The sequence below is a fragment of the Pecten maximus genome, chromosome 4 (assembly GCF_902652985.1).
Source record: "Pecten maximus chromosome 4, xPecMax1.1, whole genome shotgun sequence".
NCBI lineage: Eukaryota > Metazoa > Mollusca > Bivalvia > Pectinida > Pectinidae > Pecten > Pecten maximus.
This window is the reverse complement of record NC_047018.1, coordinates 11,328,786-11,352,123: the sequence shown is the minus strand read 5'-3', so window position 1 is coordinate 11,352,123 and position 23,338 is coordinate 11,328,786. Positions and strand designations below refer to the sequence as shown.

At 39.9% G+C, this 23,338-nt stretch overlaps 1 protein-coding gene across 1 annotated transcript; it reads right to left on the bottom strand.

Moving 5' to 3' along the window:
- Nucleotides 1–689: 689 nt before the first annotated feature.
- LOC117325231 lies at nt 690–19,399 on the bottom strand. Its single transcript, XM_033881325.1, has 2 exons — nt 17,650–19,399; nt 690–1,688 (listed from the first exon to the last, which is right to left on the bottom strand). The coding sequence occupies exons 1-2, from the start codon at nt 17,999–18,001 to the stop codon at nt 934–936; spliced, it is 1,107 nt and encodes a 368-aa protein (XP_033737216.1). The 5' UTR covers nt 18,002–19,399; the 3' UTR covers nt 690–933.
- Nucleotides 19,400–23,338: the final 3,939 nt, after the last annotated feature.

Genomic DNA, 23,338 nt, shown 5'->3' with positions numbered 1-23,338 from the left:
CCCTTCGGTACTTTCTCAGAAATAGCGATAACAAGAATTGTTTACGGACGGCCGGACGGACCGCGGACCATGGACGCAAGGCGATTTTAATAGCCCACCATCTGATAATGGTGGTGTAAAAATATCAGATGTATTGATATGGAAACATTCACATGTTTTCCCCAGAAAGGTCCATTGTTCTCCTGGAACACTAAAGTGTCCTGCACGGGGATATTCGTCGTGTACACAATCATACTAATGCTGTGTTCTCAATGGGCGCTGCAGGTCTTGACTAGTACAATGTGCGTTTCATTGCTTTTCTGAACTAAGGGGTTTTTATAATGATACATTTGCCTCTATTACTTTAGGAATAATGGTACGTCGCCATTAAAAGCTGCATTAATGCTGCACACTTGTAACGTTATCACATATCTTTATTATGATCTACTACTGAAATATAAAACGGATCGCTTTAGGTTGCATGGAAGCTAGTAATGTGTGTTTGTGAAAATATCGGATTTTGGGTTGCCTAGGAACTGCCTTGTGGAAAGTGCTGGGATACTTCACAGTGTTTGGGCACGAGGTTTAGTCGATATAGTCGTAGCATGATGTTCCCCTTTCAACCATTCGTGACAATTAGCTACATTGATATTTCGTCATCTGTCGTAAAACATCCAATGAAAGTAGGACGATGAGTGAACGGTAAACCATTGGTTTTTAACGTGCCTTTAATACTGAACACATTGACTCATAACTACAACATAAAATAAAACATTCGTTGAATAAATTGGGTTAATGTTAATTCGGAGCAAACATCGTTTGAGTTTGGGGATTCTCGACAATTAAATGTACAGAATACCAGGCGAGTTTAACAAACGATTTTCCGTCCTATCGATCACGTGCTATATAACGGGATCAGTATAATTACACTTGATGTGCGTCATCATTGAACCCTCAGGCATTCCCTTTACTTCTCTCTGTTTCTGACGACGTTTCAACGCTGTAGTGATATCTAACTTTCATTTCAGTCGTGTAGTTTTCCGCCATTTTCTGCAGATGTGATAATGTTTCGGCGTACAAGCCATTCATGCATAAATCCGTTGTATTCAAAGCTTTCACAAAAAGAGGAACATTTGCAACCGGAAGTTCGAGTAGACTTTTCTTCTCGTCCATCGTACACGCCACAATAGTATGATCCTTTATGACATCATGTGTCTGTAGGACAGAAGTGAAACTGCAGGGTTTGGTAGGCGGTCGGCCGTGTAGAAGTTTGATAAATACACCTTTAGCAAGTCCCGCTGATAACAAATCATTGATACTGTGCACGTACGCAATGTCATCAACATTAATGTGTTTAGATGTTGCTTTTCGCGCTTCTATCATATAGAATAATCCTTCCGCATCAAATGGAAGTAAAACCTCCGTGTTGTCGTCCATGAAGCAACGTAAACAGCGCAGTAACTTCCGGCGTGTTACCTTGCGGTAATTATTGTAGCGTATGAAGTCTTCATGGATGTTGACAACCCGAAGAACTCCTGGCTGCACCTCTACCCTCTGGTAAAGCCCTTCCGGTTCACTTTCACATGGAGGCTCCTTCAACACAAAGCCGGGTACAAGCTTGGCAGACAGCATCCGGACCGGCATAACTCTAGCGACACTTGCCACCGTTTTCATGGGCATTTCGAGGTCATCTATCAATCGAAACCAACCTGTAAATGTAGAAAATAAATGCCAATGAAGTAACATCATTCGAAAGCTTTCATAATACTATAGGAAACAAAGTACAGGTGTGTTAATGATATGCTACATAATCCAGGTAAGTACACAGGTGTCAAAGATAGTTACACTGTGTACTTCCTACCGGCTCGACTAGGTAGAAATCCTCTTTAGCGCATCCGTTAGAACGTCAGCCTAGTTAACCAGGTGTTCTGGGTTCGATCCCGCGCTGAGGCATTCAAAACTAGTGACCATTGTTATGTTCATTTAGAGACTCAGGAAGTATTGAGAAAGATATCCAATGGGTAACTCCAAGGTTCCCTAGAGTTCAAACGGTTGCTCATTAGTCTAATAAGCCATATTTCTCGGGTTCGATACCAAACTACCTACTCATTTACCTTACAGAACCAGTCAGCGCCATACAGCTACCTCAATACCGTGAGGTTACCTCATTTACTCTACAGTACCAGTCAGCACACGTAACTACCTCAATACCGTGAGGTTACATCATTTACCCCACAGACCAGTCAGCACCACGTAACTACCTCAATACCGTGAGGTTACATCATTAACCCCACAGAACCAGTCAGCACCACGTAACTACCTCAACACCGCAAGGTTACATCATTTACCCTACAGAACCAGTCAGCACCACGTAACTATCTCAATACCATGAGGTAACATAATTTACCCTACAGAACCAGTCAGCACCACGTAACTACCTCAATACCGTGAGGTTATATCATTTACCCTACATAACCAGTCAACACCACGTAACTACCTCAATACCGCAAGGTTACATCATTTACCCCACAGAACCAGTACTACCTCAATACCGTGAGGTTATATCATTTACCCCACAGAACCAGTCAGCACCACGTAACTACCTCAATACCGTGAGGTTAAATCATTTACCCTACAGAACCAGTCAGCACCACGTAACTACCTCAATACCTTGAGGTTATATCATTTACCCCACAGAACCAGTCAGCACCACGTAACTACCTCAATACCGTGAGGTTAAATCATTTACCCTACAGAACCAGTCAGCACCACGTAACTACCTCAATACCGTGAGGTTACATCATTAACCCCACAGAACCAGTCAGCACCACGTAACTACCTCAATACCGCAAGGTTACATCATTTACCCTACAGAACCAGTCAGCACCATGTAACTACCTCAATACCGTGAGGTTAAATCATTTACCCTACAGAACCAGTCATTACCATACAGCTACCTCAATACCGTGAGGTTAAATCATTTACCCCACAGAACCAGTCAGCACCACGTAACTACCTCAATACCGTGAGGTTAAATCATTTACCCCACAGAACCAGTCAGCACCACGTAACTACCTCAATACCGTGAGGTTAAATCATTTACCCCACAGAACCAGTCAGCACCACGTAACTACCTCAATACCGTGAGGTTAAATCATTTACCCCACAGAACCAGTCAGCACCACGTAACTACCTCAATACCGTGAGGTTAAATCATTTACTCTACAGAACCAGTCAGCACCACGTAACTACCTCAATACCGTGAGGTTACATCATTAACCCCACAGAACCAGTCAGCACCACGTAACTACCTCAATACCGCAAGGTTACATCATTTACCCTACAGAACCAGTCAGCACCATGTAACTACCTCAATACCGTGAGGTTAAATCATTTACCCTACAGAACCAGTCATTACCATACAGCTACCTCAATACCGTGAGGTTAAATCATTTACCCCACAGAACCAGTCAGCACCACGTAACTACCTCAATACCGGGAGGTTAAATCATTTACCCCACAGAACCAGTCAGCACCACGTAACTACCTCAATACCGTGAGGTTAAATCATTTACCCCACAGAACCAGTCAGCACCACGTAACTACCTCAATATCGTGAGGTTACACCATTTACCCTACAGACCCAGTCAACACCACGTTACTACCTCAATACCGTGAGGTTACATCATTTACTCTACAGAACCAGTCAACACCACGTAACTACCTCAATACCGCAAGGTTACACCATTTACCCTACAGAACCAGTCAGCACCACGTAACTACCTCAATACCGTGAGGTTACATCATTTACTCTACAGAACCAGTCAGCACCACGTAACTACCTCAATACCGTGAGGTTACATCATTTACCCTACAGAACCAGTCAGCACCACGTAACTACCTCAATACCGCAAGGTTACATCATTTACCCTACAGAACCAGTCAGCGCCATACAGCTACCTCAATACCGTGAGGTTAAATCATTTACCCTACAGAACCAGTCAACACCACGTAACTACCTCAATACCGCAAGGTTACATCATTTACCCTACAGAACCAGTCAACACCTCGTAGCTACCTCAATACATCGAGGTAAAATTATTTACCCTACACAACTAGTCATCACCACGAAGCTACCGTAATACCGCGAGGTAACATCATCGGAGAGTTCCTCCTCAACTACTGACTCTGATGGCTCAGACGAGGATGGGAGTCAAACACCCAGGTATGTTATTCCTGCTAGGAGACCCAGACGCACTGTTGCTGAGTCGCAACAGCCAGTGCAACCACATACTGTTGGTTCAAGGGATTTTTGGGCCGAAACGGGTAAGAAGGGTACGTGTCAAAGTTCCAACACTGCAGGCAGTGATTGTCAGACACAAGACTCGATACCAGCTGCAAGGGCCAGGAGAGTCTGTAAATCTCCTAACTTGTATGGGGAATGGCTCATGGGAACCTTGGTACCGTCCAATTCTGGAGCTGGGGTCTATATAGATACTCTGAGCAGTGGGAGAATGTCGTGGTACGCAAAGTTTACTCCGGATTGTGAAATTAATATTTAATCTCTACAGCTACTTGTGTGTATTACCTTATGGTTTACCATTGAATAAGAAGAAACTGTAGCATAATTGTAATTTACATTCAATTATAAAGTAAAAGATTAATATTCACATCAGAAAAGCTTTGTTATCTTTTATTCGTTGCTAATTCTTTTATAATTAGTAGATTCAACCATTATGGTTGATATTGGTTTAATGCCAGGAGTCATTTTCATTTGCAGGGGAGAATGTCACAGTAGTCAAACTGTTATTAAGTTTGACCAATACATGTAATATGTATAGATACTTGCGCTGTGTATCGTGTGTAATGTTGGTATAAGTCCCTGTGTCATATAATGTCCGATGTACACCTGTGTATACACTGTATATTTGTTATTGTGACGTATGATAGGTAATCGCAAGGATTCGTTGAGTGTGTCACTTTGACCCAGCATTTTAATTTTCAAGAGTAACCCCGGGGATGGTAATGAACCAATGTCCTTGGCAACAGACTCTCCTAACACCGGCATTTAACAGTCTTCGCCGACATAAATCAAAAGAATCCTGGCCATTGAAACTGTCCTCTAACACCGACATAAATCAACAGGACGTCACCATTGAAACTGCCCTCTAACACCGACATAAATCAACAGGACGTCACCATTGAAACTGTCCCCTAACACCGACATAAATCAACAGGACGTCACCATTGAAACTGCCCTCTAACACCGACATAAATCAACAAGACGTCACCATTGAAACTGTCCTCTAACATCGACATAAATCAACAGGACATCACCATTGAAACTGCCCTCTAACACCGACATAAATCAACAGGACGTCACCATTGAAACTGTCCCCTAACACCGACATAAATCAACAGGACGTCACCATTGAAACTGTCCTCTAACATCGACATAAATCAACAGGACATCACCATTGAAACTGTCCTCTAACACCGACATAAATCAACAGGACGTCACCATTGAAACTGTCCTCTAACATCGACATAAATCAACAGGACATCACCATTGAAACTGTCCCCTAACACCGACATAAATAAACAGGACATCACCATTGAAACTGTCCTCTAACACCGACATAAATCAACAGGACGTCACCATTGAAACTGTCCTCTAACACCGACATAAATCAACAGGACGTCACCATTGAATCTGTCCTCTAACACCGACATAAATCAACAGGACATCACTATTGAAACTGTCCCCTAACACCGACATAAATCAACGGGATCTCACCATTAAAACTGTCCCCTAACACCGACATAAATAAACAGGACATCACCATTGAAACTGTCCTCTAACACCGACATAAATAAACAGGACATCACCATTGAAACTGTCCTCTAACACCGACATAAATAAACAGGACATCACCATTGAAACTGTCCTCTAACACCGACATAAATAAACAGGACATCACCATTGAAACTGTCCTCTAACACCGACATAAATCAACGGGATCTCACCATTAAAACTGTCCCCTAACACCGACATAAATCAACGGGATCTCACCATTAAAACTGTCCTCTAACACCGATATAAATCAACAGGACGTCACCATTGAAACTGTGTTAACATCCTGACTAAGATAGTGTGTCAGAATTCCATGTACAACCTGTTTATTGAATTACCGTACTTTCAGGACTAATTTTACTTAGAGATTCATGCAATCGTTGCTCATGTCAAAATCTTGGAAGAGTCTTCATGTTTCTGCAACAATAGTTCCAAAATTATGATGCAACAATTCAAACACGAATTGAAATACTACAAGTATATACTTTCTATCGATTGGCCAGTTTAAAGCATTATAATAATCAATCTAAAAAGACAATAGAGCTGTCTAAATTAGAACAAAGCTGTATGGGATTCATTTAACCCTTAAACGCTGAGAGGACTTTGTCTAATTATCGCAATCTCCCTTCAAATCAATTCCCGAGGAGCTGTATTACAAAGACAAAGTGATCAATGCGTAAGGCTGTAGTGGGATGTCTGGGTGTAACAGTCTGTCCTTGCCTGCTGACCTTGCCGACCTTGCTTGCTGACCTTCAGGCTGCTGTAAGATAGGGCATTATTTAGCGTCACCAAATGAGCCCTCGGAACTTCCCGTGAACGTCACAGAGCTCACAAATCGATCTGTTGTACCAGACGCTAATTAGATGTTTTCAACAGAATTCTTTCCGGGGTTATAATCTAGGAACATTATGCTGCATCACTTAGAAGTACAAAACAGCCAGTGTCTTCATTAACAAGCTTCAATAGACGATCAAAAGATATAACATTATGACTTTCTTTACTATAGAAAACCAGGATATTAAACTTACTAACCTTGAGTCACTTTTCCGTGTAAAATTGAATTTGAATTAGATCAGGAAAAACTTTCATAACCTATGTAATTCATCTTCAGTCAGGAATAAACAATATATATGTATAAAAACAGGTGTGAATTGGACCAGGGGCATGACAGATGTGTATTGGACCAGGGACATGACAGATGTGACCTGGACCAGGGACATGACAGATGTGTATTGGTCCAGGGACATGACAGATGTGTATTGGACCAGGGACATGACAGATGTGTATTGGACCAGGGACATGACAGATGTGTATTGGAACAGGGACATGACTGATGTGTATTGGACCAGGGACATGACAGATGTTAGTTGGACCAGGGACATGACAGATGTGTATTGTACCAGGGACATGACATATGTGTACTGGACCAGGGACATGACAGATGTGAGTTGGACCAGGGACATGACAGATGTGAGTTGGACCAGGGACATGACAGATGTGTATTGGACCAGGGACAAGACAGATGTGTATTCGAATAGGGACATGCCAGATGTGTATTGGACCAGGGACATGACAGATGTGAATTGGACCAGGGACATGACATATGTGTACTGGACCAGGGACATGACAGATGTGTATTGGAACAGGGACATGACAGATGTGTATGTTGGACCGTGAACATGGTAATTGTGTATTGGACCATGGCCATGGTAATCGTGTATTAGACCAGAATAAACCGTTATTTAATCTTCAGAGCTAATAATTGATTCCAGCACACGAGGAAAATGATAAGATTCCATTATTTGTCAACTCGTCGTCTCCTGACAATTGTAATACAATTAAAATGAAATGTAGGACGATATGTTACAGCGAAGAACCACGAGGAGAAGACAAGTAATGTCCCCCGGTCTCGTCAACCTCCTTACGGAAACATATAAGACTATAGGCAAGATTTCTATGACACGAGTACAATTGGTTATTACGGCGAATCTCGTCAACGCGCTGTAGTACAATGAAGCGGTTATAATATCTGACTAGTGGCGGGCGACATTATAATGCGCCTCACAGGGAGTGGCAGGAGCAGATTTCACAGAGAAGAAACAATTTTACGGATGCAAAATTGCGTCTTTTACTACTGCCTACAGAATTTACGTTGATGGAGCACTAAAGCGAAAATCTAAGCTGGCCGATCTCAAAATTTCTCTTACATATATAACAAACTCGATGTTTAACCAAACAACCGTGACCAACATCCAAAGACAGTGATGTAGCAAATCGTTTTTGGAGTGTATGCTTTTATGAGGGGTCCAGGGATTGATTGATTGATTGATGGGGCTTAACGTCCTTGTTCCGGTTATAACCGAGCCTAGGACACAAAGGGGGTCCAGGGGCGACTGCAGCCACCTTTTAAGCTTGCCAGGGGCCAGAGGCGAAACCCCGGTGGGGGGTCTTGGAGACGAAGCACCCTGGAGCTGTCGGGTTTTAGCTAATCAGAAATCTTTTCTATTAACACCCAACATCTTTTTCTTCGATAAAAGTGACAAAATGCAGTAATACATTTTTGTTAACAATGTCTAACTTCGATAACCTGTGCCAGTTTCTTGCCTGATTTCCGAAGATTTCCACTGATCTGCATCTTTCCGTTGCCATTTTTTGTCGTTGGTGTATACTGGTAGTTGTAAGCACAACTTTATGCGAATTACATTGAGTCAAGAAACTTTGACGGAATGGTTTTTGAGACATACAAACAACTGTATATTAGATATTTGTTTACTAAAACGATCGGCTTGTTTACTGATTGGAAAATTTAAGTGAGCAGTATCATACTTTGTCGTCAATAGAAGAGAATGACGAACACAGTCATCCTTCAGTTCGTTTTCTGAAATGATGTTAAAACTCGGAAGGCTGAGATTTGCCTTGAGGTGTGTCACTAGACGTAGTATCAGAAAGGCTGGTGTTCTTGCTTTCACTTACTAAATTGTGATCCCAAGGTAGATCAAAATGTCCACTTAACATTAAAAGTTAAGTTTCCCCTCTGCCATCTTGGTGGTACAGCGGGAATAAAGTTGCTTCATGTTTTAGCATGGTTTCTGATATCACAATGGATGATATAACAGTTTATCACATGTGCCTTTGAGGTAGGTAAGCAAGTTCCTCGAAATAGAATTGTTCCACAAAATCCACACCATCTGTACAGACTCGGAACTGATTTCGCTCCATCGAACGGTCATAGAAATACAAAGAGATTTTGCAGCCTTACAATTTATTTGTACGTCATCAGATTCCCAGAAATTACGAATTTGTATTAGCACGTTCCTATTAACCTCTTGAAAGCTAATACATGCAAGCGTTGACAACGACGCCGTATGGCGTACATGACTATATGCATATACAGATGTAATCGTGTTTTTTTCCTGAAGGTTGACTAATTCCGGCAATATGTACTTAGAACCCACCGGAGTCATGAGACAGGTACTCTGGCGAAGGTTCTGTGTACTAACACATACAGCCATCCATTATTACTCTTTAGTCACGAGACTGGTACTCTGGCGAAGGTTCTGTGTACTAACACATACAGCCATCCATTATTACTCTTTAGTCACGAGACTGGTACTCTGGCGAAGGTTCTGTGTACTAACACATACAGCCATCCTTTATTACTCTTTAGTCAGGAGACAGGTACTCTGGCGAAGGTTCTGTGTACTAACACATACAGTCATCCATTATTACTCTTTAGTCATGAGACTGGTACTCTGGCGAAGGTTCTGTATACTAACTCAGAAACCCGTCCATTACTCTTTAATCGGGTCCCGATGTATTTACTGCACCAACAGACACGTACATCTTACTTAGGTGTCGCCAAACTCGGCCAAAGTGTGACAAGTTCCTGTTCTTATATAAACTTAGAGTTACGATTTAGAACAAGTTTACAACTGGCGATGATGCCAAATATGTAATCCATGTAATACATTATCATGTAGGATAGGAATCAAAGTAGGATCAATTGACATATACTGAGTTAGACAATGTTACCAAGTAGGACAAGGTTACCTCGTAGGACAAGGGTATCGTGTAGGACAAGGGTATCATGAAGGACAAGGGTACCATGTAGGATAAGGGTATCATGTAGGACACGGGTACCATGTAGGATAAGGGTATCTTGTAGGACAAGGGTACCATGTAGGACAAGGGTATCATGTAGGACAAGGGTACCATGTAGGACACGGGTACCATGTAGGACAAGGGTACCATGTAGGACAAGGGTATCATGTAGGACAAGGGTACCATGTAGGACAAGGGTATCATGTAGGACACGGGTACCATGTAGGACAAGGGTACCATGTAGGACAAGGGTATCATGAAGGACAAGGATACCATGTAGGACACGGGTACCATGTAGGACAAGGGTACCATATAAGACAAGGGTATCATGTAGGACAAGGTTACCATGTAGGACAAGGGTACCATGTAGGACACGGGTACCATGTAGGACAAGGGTACCATGTAGGACATGGGTACAATGTAGAACAAGGGTACCATGTAGGACATGGGTATCATGTAGGACAAGGGTATCATGTAGGACACGGGTACCATGTAGGACAAGGGTACCATGTAGGACAAGGGTACCATGTAGGACAAGGGTACCATGTAGGACATGGGTATCTTGTAGGACAAGGGTACCATGTAGGACACGGGTACCATGTAGGACAAGGGTATCATGTAGGGCAAGGGTACCATGTAGGGCAAGGGTATCGTGTAGGATAATGGTATCATGTAGGACAAGGGTATCATGTAGGACAAGGGTATCATGTAGGACAAGGGTACCGTGTAGGACAAGGGTATCATGTAGGACAAGGATATCATGTAGGACAAGGGTACTGTGTAGGACAAGGGTACCATGTAGGACAAGGGTACCGTGTAGGAGAAGGGTATCATGTAGGGCAAGGCTATCTTGTAAGACAAGGGTGCCACGTAGGATAAAGTGAGGCGTTTCATGTATGAGGCGGGTATCATTTAGGGTAAATATTAAATAAGTCAAACCTCGGAAACCCATTGTCACCCGCCTCGGGTAACAAGGGTTTCCTCGGGTTGACAAGGGTTTCCTCGGGTAACAAGGGCTTCCTGGGGTTGACAATATCAACTGTCACATGCTAAAGAATGCAATCTTTATATGCTGTCATTATGTCATACCATTATGTCAGTATTGCAGATGATGTACCAAATAGACAGTTTTAAACATTCTCTAATCTCTCTATGCACTTGATATCATTCAATCTTGGGTTCGATTTAAATTTTCATACGTTTTCATAAACGACAGCTTCAATTTTTACAAATAAATTGATATTTTTTCTTTCTATATACATGTAGAGCGCTGCTATCTTTTAGCTATGGCAATCCTGAGCTTCAGGTCAAACATAACAATCTTGTGAGCGGTAGAAAGCGAGTAGGTAAGGTATCTAATGGAAACGCCCACACATCTAAGCGTACCAGATATATGTTGTGTTTTACTGTCGACTTTCTAACAACATTAGTGGCTAGTTAATGCGGATTGACCCTCATAGACGGTTTCCTCGCATCCATTATCGGACGGCAATTAGATTTGTTTTATTCCCTCAGTATAACAAAAAAAATCAATGTTCTCTGCTGATGTGACCCACTTAACACCTGACGAGTGCCCTAATTAAGACATTGTACGACGTTCCTTGTCCCCCTGGCCACAGCTATCTCCCAGTTCATCAGTGTCGATTCATCCCCGCACCAGTCAATTGTGGAGCCCCTGCTGTCCAGGAAAATTCCTATCTAATTGGTACGCCCGTAGCGATGTCTATCAACCTCGACTTGTCAAGCATGTCCCTGGTACACATTCAGGAGTAAATATAACATGTCTACCTGATTGAAGATTAGATAGGGAGAACCAATCGGGCGAGAACTGATCAAATTATGTGTGCTTATCAGAAACTACCGCATATCAACAGTATATGTGACGCTAACAACAGAACGCTGTCCCCGATGGCGAGGCTGGTTGACATTGGGACGGGAAACAATATTCAAACATGGTTAGGATAACTGGTTATTGATTACACCAAACGAATACAAATTGTTTTCTGTTAACTTTCATGCACAGACTTTACACAAGAAACGGACGTATTGCTTCCTTCGGAGGACAGCATTTGGTTTTAATAAAACATGGCAACCAACACTTACACAAAATAACATACCCTGAAGTATTAAATACACGAAGTTGATTCCAATAACTGTAGGGCAGCAAGCGATACCAAGTACAGTAGTGATCACGGGATAAACGTCAGGTGTGCCGTATTCTCACCTCTATCATAAAAACTAGAATACCCAGTATGGAGAACTTTTATAACCGTAGCTATTGACGATACCATGTGGAACATAGGTTTTACCTTCCTCGTCGGTTATAAAAAAGAGCATGCACGTCAGTTGTTGGCATGCATACAAAGTCCAACACTGCCTCCAGAACTCATAGACGGTTACTTACAAATACCTTTATAACAGACAATATTGACACCAGGTAATGTCCCGTGTTAAACTTTATAACAGACATTACTGACACCAGGTAATGTCCCGTGTTAAACTTTATAACAGACAATACTGACACCAGGTAATGTCCCGTGTTAAACTTTATAACAGACAATACTGACACCAGGTAATGTCCCGTGTTACACTTTATAACAGACAATACTGACACCAGGTAATGTCCCGTGTTAAACTTTATAATAGACAATACTGACACCAGGTAATGTCCCGTGTTACACTTTATAACAGACAATACTAACACCAGGTAATGTCCGGTGTTACACTTTATAACAGACAATACTAACACCAGGTAATGTCCGGTGTTACACTTTAAAACAAACAATACTAACACCAGGTAATGTCCGGTGTTACACTTTATAACAGACAATACTAACACCAGGTAATGTCCGGTGTTACACTTTAAAACAAACAATACTAACACCAGGTAATGTCCCGTGTTACACTTTATAACAGACAATACTAACACCAGGTAATGTCCGGTGTTACACTTTAAAACAAACAATACTAACACCAGGTAATGTCCGGTGTTAAACTTTATAACAGACAATACTGACACCAGGTAATGTCCCGTGTTACACTTTATAACAGACAATACTGACACCAGGTAATGTCCCGTGTTAAACTTTATAACAGACAATACTGACACCAGGTAATGTCCCGTGTTAAACTTTATAACAGACAATACTGACATCGGGTAATTTCCCGTGTTAAACTTTATAACAGACAATACTGACACCAGGTAATGTCCCGTGTTAAACTTTATAAGAGACAATACTGACATCAGGTAATGTCCCGTGTTAAACTTTATAACAGATAATACACCAGGTTATGTCCAGGTAATGTCCCGTGTTAAACTTTATAACAGATAATACACCAGGTTATGTCCCGTGTTAAACTTTATAACAGACAATACACCAGGTAATGTCCCGTGCTAAACTTTATAACAGACAATACTGACACCACGTAATGTCCCGTGTTAAACTTTATTACAGACAATACTGACACCGGGTAATGTCCCGTGTTCAACTTTATAACAGACAATATTGACACCAGGTAATGTCCCGCGTTAAACTTTATAACAGACAATACTGACACCAGGTAATGTCCCGTGTTAAACTTTATTACAGACAATACTGACACCGGGTAATGTCCCGTGTTCAACTTTATAACAGACAATATTGACACCAGGTAATGTCCCGCGTTAAACTTTATAATAGACAATACTGACACCAGGTAATGTCCCGTGTTACACTTTATAACAGAAAATATTGACAACAGGTAATGTCCCGTGTTAAACTTTATAGCAGACAATACTGACACCGGGTAATGTCCCGTGTTAAACTTTATTACAGACAATACTGACACCGGGTAATGTCCCGTGTTCAACTTTATAACAGACAATATTGACACCAGGTAATGTCCCGCGTTAAACTTTATAATAGACAATACTGACACCAGGTAATGTCCCGTGTTACACTTTATAACAGACAATACTGACACCAGGTAATGTCCCGTGTTAAACTTTATAGCAGACAATACTGACACCAGGTAATGTCCCGTGTTAAACTTTATAACAGACAATATTGACACCAGGTAATGTCCCGTGTTACACTTTATAACAGACAATACTGACACCAGGTAATGTCCCGTGTTAAACTTTATAACAGACAATATTGACACCAGGTAATGTCCCGTGTTACACTTTATAACAGACAATACTGACACCGGGTAATGTCCGGTGTTATACGTTATAACAGACAATACTGACACCAGGTAATGTCCCGTGTTAAACTTTATAACAGACAATACTGACACCAGGTAATGTCCCGTGTTAAACTTTATAACAGACAATACTGACACCAGGTAATGTCCCGTATTAAACTTTATAACAGACAATACTGACACCGGGTAATGTCCCGTGTTATACGTTATAACAGACAATACTGACACCAGGTAATGTCCCGTGTTAAACTTTATAACAGACAATACTGACACCAGGTAATGTCCCGTGTTAAACTTTATAACAGACAATATTGACACCAGGTAATGTCCCGTGTTAAACTTTATAACAGACAATACTGACACCGGGTAATGTCCGGTGTTATACGTTATAACAGACAATACTGACACCAGGTAATGTCCCGTGTTAAACTTTATAATAGTCAATACTGACACCAGGTAATGTCCCGTGTTAAACTTTATAACAGACAATATTGACACCAGGTAATGTCCCGTGTTAAACTTTATAACAGACATTACTGACACCAGGTAATGTCCCGTGTTAAACTTTATAACAGACATTACTGACACCAGGTAATGTCCCGTGTTACACTTTATAACAGACAATATTGACACCAGGTACTGTCCCGTGTTAAACTTTATAACAGACAATACTGACACCAGGTAATGTCCCGTGTTAAACTTTATAACATACAATACTGACACCGGGTAATGTCCCGTGTTACACTTTATAACAGACAATACTGACACCAGGTAATGTCCCGTGTTACACTTTATTACAGACAATATTGACACCAGGTAATGTCCCGTGTTACACTTTATAACAGACAATACTGACACCGGGTAATGTCCCGTGTTAAACTTTATAACAGACATTACTGACACCAGGTAATGTCCCGTGTTAAACTTTATAACAGACATTACTGACACCAGGTAATGTCCCGTGTTACACTTGATAACAGACAATATTGACACCAGGTACTGTCCCGTGTTAAACTTTATAACAGACAATACTGACACCGGGTAACGTCCGGTGTTAAACTTTATAACAGACAATACTGACACCAGGTAATGTCCCGTGTTAAACTTTATAACAGACAATACTGACACCAGGTAATGTCCCGTGTTAAACTTTATAACAGACAATACTGACACCAGGTAATGTCCCGTGTTACACTTTATAACAGACAATACTGACACCAGGTAATGTCCCGTGTTAAACTTTATAATAGACAATACTGACACCAGGTAATGTCCCGTGTTAAACTTTATAATAGTCAATACTGACACCGGGTAACGTCCGGTGTTAAACTTTATAACAGACAATACTGACACCAGGTACTGTCCCGTGTTACACTTTATAACAGACAATACTGACACCAGGTAATGTCCCGTGTTAAACTTTATAATAGTCAATACTGACACCAGGTAATGTCCCGTGTTAAACTTTATTACAGACAATACTGACACCAGGTAATGTCCCGTGTTAAACTTTATAACAGACAATACTGACACCAGGTAATGTCCGGTGTTAAACTTTATAACAGACAATACTGACACCAGGTAATGTCCCGTGTTACACTTTATAACAGACAATACTAACACCAGGTAATGTCCGGTGTTAAACTTTATAACAGACAATACTGACACCAGGTAATGTCCCGTGTTACACTTTATAACAGACAATACTAACACCAGGTAATGTCCGGTGTTAAACTTTATAACAGACAATACTGACACCAGGTAATGTCCCGTGTTACACTTTATAACAGACAATACTGACACCAGGTAATGTCCGGTGTTAAACTTTATAACAGACAATACTGACACCAGGTAATGTCCCGTATTAAACTTTATAACAGACAATACTGACACCGGGTAATGTCCGGTGTTAAACTTTATAACAGACAATACTGACACCAGGTAATGTCCCGTGTTACACTTTATAACAGACAATATTGACACCAGGTACTGTCCCGTGTTAAACTTTATAACAGACAATACTGACACCGGGTAATGTCCGGTGTTACACTTTATAATAGATAATACACCAGGTAATGTCCCGTGTTAAACTTTATAACAGACAATACTGACACCAGGTAATGTCCCGTGTTACACTTTATAATAGACAATATTGACACCAGGTAATGTCCAGTGTTAAACTTTATAACAGACATTACTGACACCAGGTAATGTCCCGTGTTACACTTTATAATAGACAATATTGACACCAGGTAATGTCCAGTGTTAAACTTTATAACAGACAAAACTGACACCAGGTAATGTCCCGTGTTAAACTTTATAACAGACAATACTGACACCAGGTAATGTCCCGTGTTACACTTTATAACAGACAATACTAACACCAGGTAATGTCCGGTGTTAAACTTTATAACAGACAATATTGACACCAGGTAATGTCCCCTGTTACACTTTATAACAGACAATACTGACACCAGGTAATGTCCCGTGTTAAACTTTATAACAGACATTACTGACACCAGGTAATGTCCCGTGTTAAACTTTATAACAGACAATACACCAGGTAATGTCCCGTGTTAAACTTGATAATAGACAATACTGACACCAGGTAATGTCCCGTGTTACACTTTATAACAGACAATACTGACACCAGGTAATATCCCGTGTTAAACTTTATAACAGACAATACTGACACCAGGTAATGACCCGTGTTAAACTTTATAACAGACAATACTGACACCAGGTAATGTCCCGTGTTAAACTTTATAACAGACAATACTGACACCAGGTAATGTCCCGTGTTAAACTTTATAACAGACAATACTGACACCAGGTAATGTCCGGTGTTAATTATAACAGACAATATTGACACCAGGTAATGTCCCGTGTTACACTTTATAACAGACAATACTGACACCAGGTAATGTCCCGTGTTAAACTTTATAACAGACAATAATGACACCAGGTAATGTCCCGTGTTAAACTTGATAACAGACAATACTGACACCAGGTAATGTCTCGTGTTAAACTTTATAACAGACAATACTGACACCAGGTAATGTCTCGTGTTAAACTTTATAAGAGATAATACACCAGGTAATGTCCCGTGTTAAACTTGATAACAGACAATACTGACACCAGGTAATGTCTCGTGTTACACTTTATAAGAGATAATACACCAGGTAATGTCCGGTGTTAAACTTTATAACAGACAATATTGACACCAGGTAATGTCCCGTGTTATACTTTATAACAGATAATACTGACACCGGGTAATGTCTCGTGTTAAACTTTATAACAGACAATACTGACACCAGGTAATGTCCCGTGTTAAACTTTATAACAGACAATATTGACACCAGGTAATGTAACAACAATTGTTGTTGTATGACGTCACAGTTTTTTTCTTTACCTGTATAACTGACGCGAATAACAATTGTCGTTCTATGACATCACAGTTTTTATCTTTACCTTTATAACTGACGTCAATAACAACAATGGACGTTCTATGACGTCAGTTTAATTCTTACCTTTATAACTGACAGGTATAACAACGATAGGTGTCTTGTCCTTACAAGGGGCACCTGCCAGGACATCGACCGACGTGACATTTTTGGCGTAGACTTTCCTTCCTCTCATCTCTTTGTACACTACAAGGGGTTTGTGGATATCGTTAGCGCCCTCCAGACTAGCCAACAGACGGTTCTCCTGCCAAACTTTGACCACTGTTGGAAGACTTGTCTCTTCGAGGATATCTTTCATTGTCTGTGGTTGGTCACTCCATATAATCGGGAGGTTTCCGGACATGGCTCCCTGGAGCACGGACTCCGGGTCCATTGCTGTGTCCGTGGATTGTACGGTCTGTGGTGGGGATGTCAACATAGTGGTAGTAGCGATCGGTTTTCTCAGATACACACCATTTACGTGCCCAGATCAATATTCCAGTACACAGTGAATCATACAGTCCAACACTTCATTCATGTTACCAACTTCTTCCCAGCCTATTTATATTTAAAGAGTAAGATTTCAATAGTCTCATCTCATATTTGGCATACTGTGTTCGTGTACACATATCCCTTCAGATTTTTTTTTTTTTCGTATTTCAGCACGAGCTATATAGATGTGTATGTTGATTCTAAAACACACGTATTGAGTTCGTCAAACCTGATGTAAAGTTCTATTGAAATCCCGAGAAGTCCCCTCCATTATATTGCCTGCGTTTTGCATATTCAGGTTCGAGACCTTTAAAATCGTATAACAGCATTGATCACATGAGACTACGCAGTGTAAATACACATCTCGGGTGAGAAATGTTTTTGAGTATCGCTACCTCGGTCTGTGTAACAACGCTGTATGATCAATAATCGCTGAGGGGAGTCGGGCGCCTCCACAACGGGTGTATTAAGTGTGTGTTGTAAAACCTAATTTGATATCCGTGTGTCAGTGTTCAGACTGAAACACTACGCAGTATCATTCAATTGTATTTGGGGCGCCCGGCGACATCAGATGGCCCGTAAAAGGAGCTTCAATCTAGAGACATGATCAAGGTACTTCGGGCGGTTTGACACAAGTTTGTCAAGAGCTGTCTTGACAGTGAAACTAGACCAGGTGATATTATCTTACGTGTAGATATGTGAAACCCACGTGCACCCTGGTCTATAAACAGCAATTTCCTCAGAATTACAAGCAATCTCCATCACATATATTGCCGCACGCTAATTCCTTTTATCCAGCGCTTCCGCTTGTGCTTGTTTTAACACTCACCACGCCGTTATGGGCTAGCGGCTGACTGCCACCTCCAGTTATTTAGTACACCGTTAAAGGTCGAGGCTTTCAAAACATCTTTGTAGCTTAAAATATATTAATTCCTGAAGTATTAGGAAATCCCAAAAGGGAATAGTTTAGACAGATTTACTGTGGTATGTTAGTTTTCACTCCGGTTTAGTCATCCCGATGTATTTTTCGTTATGCCAGTGAGAGAAGTTACAATTGTACGCCAACCCCCGTGTTCGGTCCAACACGATTGGGTACACACGACTGTAATTTTAGACCCATCAATCTGTCGCTGAAAATGTTTTAAAGTACTCCGTGTAATTTCGTGCTCAATAAGATCACTTAAGATACTCTGTATCCCCGGTATAGATTTTCTCACGGAAAACGTATACCGTGCCCTTGGTGTTGCATGCGGTGTTGTGACGTCACGGCACTGCCCAGAGGTCCTACGTTGAGTGGTTAACAATGGACAAAATGGGCGTGACCTTTTCAACTATGACCACTAAATTATGATGTCTGTTTCCGTATCGCCACCATCATCGGTCAAGTTCAGGTGTCAATCTTGTAACCCGTTTTACCTTGACACAGTCAACCACTCACCTTGACGGTATTTAGCACTCTCAAATATTTCGACAAACTTTTTATTCAGGAGTCCTTTTATAAAAACCAGGTAACCTCAGTTTAGACTAAATTGTCAAGGAAATAGATCTACTGAGCTGATGTTCGATTCGATCTTGTGCTTTCATGTACGGTTGTAATTATATATAAGTCGGCGATAATGGGAAGCGCATTATGTAAGAGTGGTCTGTCCAACCAGAGGACTTAGAATACGTCACACTCGTATTCACGGAAACACACACCTTTTGTCATGGACAAATATACAGATTACATCAGTTTATTCATGGTTAAGACTAGCAAAGTACCCCTATATCAGACTAGTGTTTAACAAATAATACGTCTGGTATAATTCGTTGTCATTCACTTAATATTTACTTTATAACTAAAGAAGTGTTCATCAAGTATTTCCCCAGATATTCATTAGTTGCCTAGATAACATCGTCGCTCCATATTTTCACTCGTCTTTGTGACTATTCGTTGAGGGATTCTGTGTATGTTTGGTTTCCTTCTGCTTTTCACTGGTATTTGAAAGTCAAAGACGCCGGGGTAAACAAATGTTTATCAGGCCCCGAGAAAAGAATCTAAGTGCTGTTTTCAAACCAAAATTTCAGTTGAAGCGTTGAAAATCTTTAGTAATGAAAAGAATTATCCTTTTACTGTAAGGACAGCCGAGAAAACAAAGCTCCTTTGAATTTAGATGTAAAAATGTCGATTCACGAATATAAAATGCACCATATAGCTAATTGTCAGATAATTGATAGAAAGTTTATACTCAAAATTTCTCAGATCCAGTTGTTTTCTGATTCCGGATGACCCATGATTGAGTGTCATAGTTCAAGGTCAGTCAAACTTGACTTCTTCTCAAGTGTTTAAATTGTTGCTAATGCCGCCTGTTTGAACCCTTCAGCCATTGCCTTTGTGAAGTACATTGTAAAACTACCGATAAACGACAACGTAAGATCTAAGAAACCATCGGTTTATTGACAATCAGCCCCCAGCCCGACCATACTCTATGTGACCTATAGTTTATCAGCCATTTTATGTCCCATAGGAACGATGTTGATCATATTATGTGATAAAATGATATAGAATGATGACCAGTATCTAAACTGTTAGGGATAACATCTTACTACAACATTACTGTTAGACTGTATCTAAACTGTTAGGGATAACGTCTTACTTCAACATTACTGTTAGACTGTACACGTATCTAAACTGTTAGGGATAACATCTTACTTCAACATTACTGTTAGACTGTATCTAAACTGTTAAGGATAACATCTTACTTCAACATTACTGTTAGATTCTACCTGTATCTAGATGTTGTCTCCCCGTACTTAGTAGCTCGAGTGGCCCAAAACAGAGTTGTTTATGCATTTAATACTTTAATCAGGAATTTCCATTTTGGTCATATATTAAAAATGCATGTACAAACATATAGATATAAAGATATATCAATATGCTTACATATAATATGCCGATGCTATTCCACTGTTTAATACTCATAAATTACAAATACAGCACGATACAAAACTGTGGGACAAGTTCCATTCAACCGGAGTCGAATTATTGAACAATCTTAAAATGAAGGCTATAGGATTTTAAAACGAAAATTTCATTTCACCACAACCGTCAGAATGAGAGAATTTTATGGCATAGATGGATAGTTTCACATTGGTCTTGATATATTTCCAAATCTCCAATCACGTTTTATTGAATTGACACTGAACACTTCCAACACGGTTCCATCTGATCATCCAAGCCTGTATCAGTACTGCTGTTGTCCCACGACTCGTGCCAATATCTACTATACCATTACAGATAGACGTAGACCAGGCAGCATGTCTAAATTGGAATTGGTTTGAGTAAATACACATAGAAGTAAGTATTGTTATTGTGACGTGTGTATACTGTATTATACACATAAACATACCAATTTCTATTGTACGCAAAGACGTGAAATTATATCCAGAATACCAAACGACCTTGTCTATCAATGATAACTCTGGCAATAGAGTATTGAATTGTTGCAATTTTCTATCTGCTGTAATTAAATATCCAACAAATAGACGAGTAAAAACAAAAACAACAAATATTACCGACATTATAACGAAACCATAATTCAAACTCAAAATGGATTTAACCACGGCAAAATATCAACAAAAATATGTATTTGCACGAAGACAATTGAAAAGGTACATATTACAATTATAAACAACCCTTAGTTCCATTAAATATATGACTTTTATTGCCTAAACGATCTAAGGGCAACCAATTTTCCAAACATGAAAATGAGTGTTGGAGGAGTCAAGGATCCCAACTTATGTCACAAAACAGAATAATTTCTGTTCCTTAATGCTGAGGAAGAATCTCATCTCATAATCATTATGAACCACTAGTCATCAAACAAAGGTGATATAGACAGCATTTCAGATGAGAGAGAATAGGAGGTGGATGATGTTGAATGAGGAAAAAAATATAATAAACTAAACAGATGACTAAATTGTGACTAAAGTTCCAGTGGAACTAATACAATATTTTGTAAGCTTGACTAATATTTAGCATTCGTTATATAGCAAGAGTACTATGGGGCGAAATAATACGAACTCGGCTCATGCCAAAGAGAAAAGCATTCGAAATGGTATAAAAATCAATAAAATATGAAAATGAAACGTTAATTGTCTAATCAAATTGCCCATAAAAAGTACAATTTCATGTTTGAAAGAAAATTGGTTGTAAGCTTCCGGAGATAATCTACACAGAAGATAAAGAAGAATCAAATTCTGAAACAACTTTTGCAACAATAGTTAAATGAAAATACCATTCAGAAAAAAAACCCACTGTATATCACAAAAGGATCAGTTGAAATATGTGGCAGCAAATATCAGGACAAGATTCAAATACTGGAATTGACAAAGGGCAATAACAATTACATACTATGAATATAAAGGCTTTACCAAGTTTGAAGGAGATTGACTGAAAATTGTAGGAGATCTCTGGACAGGATTCAAATACTGAAATAACTAAAGGGCAATTACAGCTGCAAAAACAGTCAAATCTATATTCAGTTCAAGGAAACACAACTACTTACCATGATAATAAAGTCTAAAACATTTCAAAGAAATTATTTTAAAATGTAGGACACCTCTGGACAAACAAAGATAAACACAGGACTGATGGACGGACACCGTCACACCATTATACTCTCGTCAAATACTGACACACCAGTAATTAAGACTATATTCTGTTTTACCTTGCAGAAATAGAATAATACATTAGGTATATATCTTAAATATATACCCAATTCCTTAGTGAAAGCTAAGTTTAGTCTTACTATCAGTACATTTTTTGACTGATATGACATAGAATGACAGGTTTAATTATGACATATGTTCTATTTTTTATCTTAATATTCATCTAGCACGTGGATCTATAGCATAATCATTGATAAATAATTGAAATATTTTTCATTAACTTGCCATAATGATTCAAAATTTTCAATCGCTGTTTTCTCAAAACTAACAAGAAATTATTTTCTCTAAATGAAATATCGCTCTTCTGCATTTTGTTTTGCAATCCATGTATTCATATAATCTAATTGACGATTTGTCAGTGTTATCATGTCAGGGTATCGGGCCGACCATCACTGCGCCATTGTAGAGTTCTTTTTTAAGAACGTGGATGTGGCGCAGTGGTATAAGCTGCTGTATGTCTGGCTAGGCGATGAGGTGCCGTAGATAGTGAGTTCGAGTCCTGGTCAAGGCACGAGTCATAAAATGGTTATCATCCGTCATTGCTGTTACTATGTTACATATATAATTATAAACA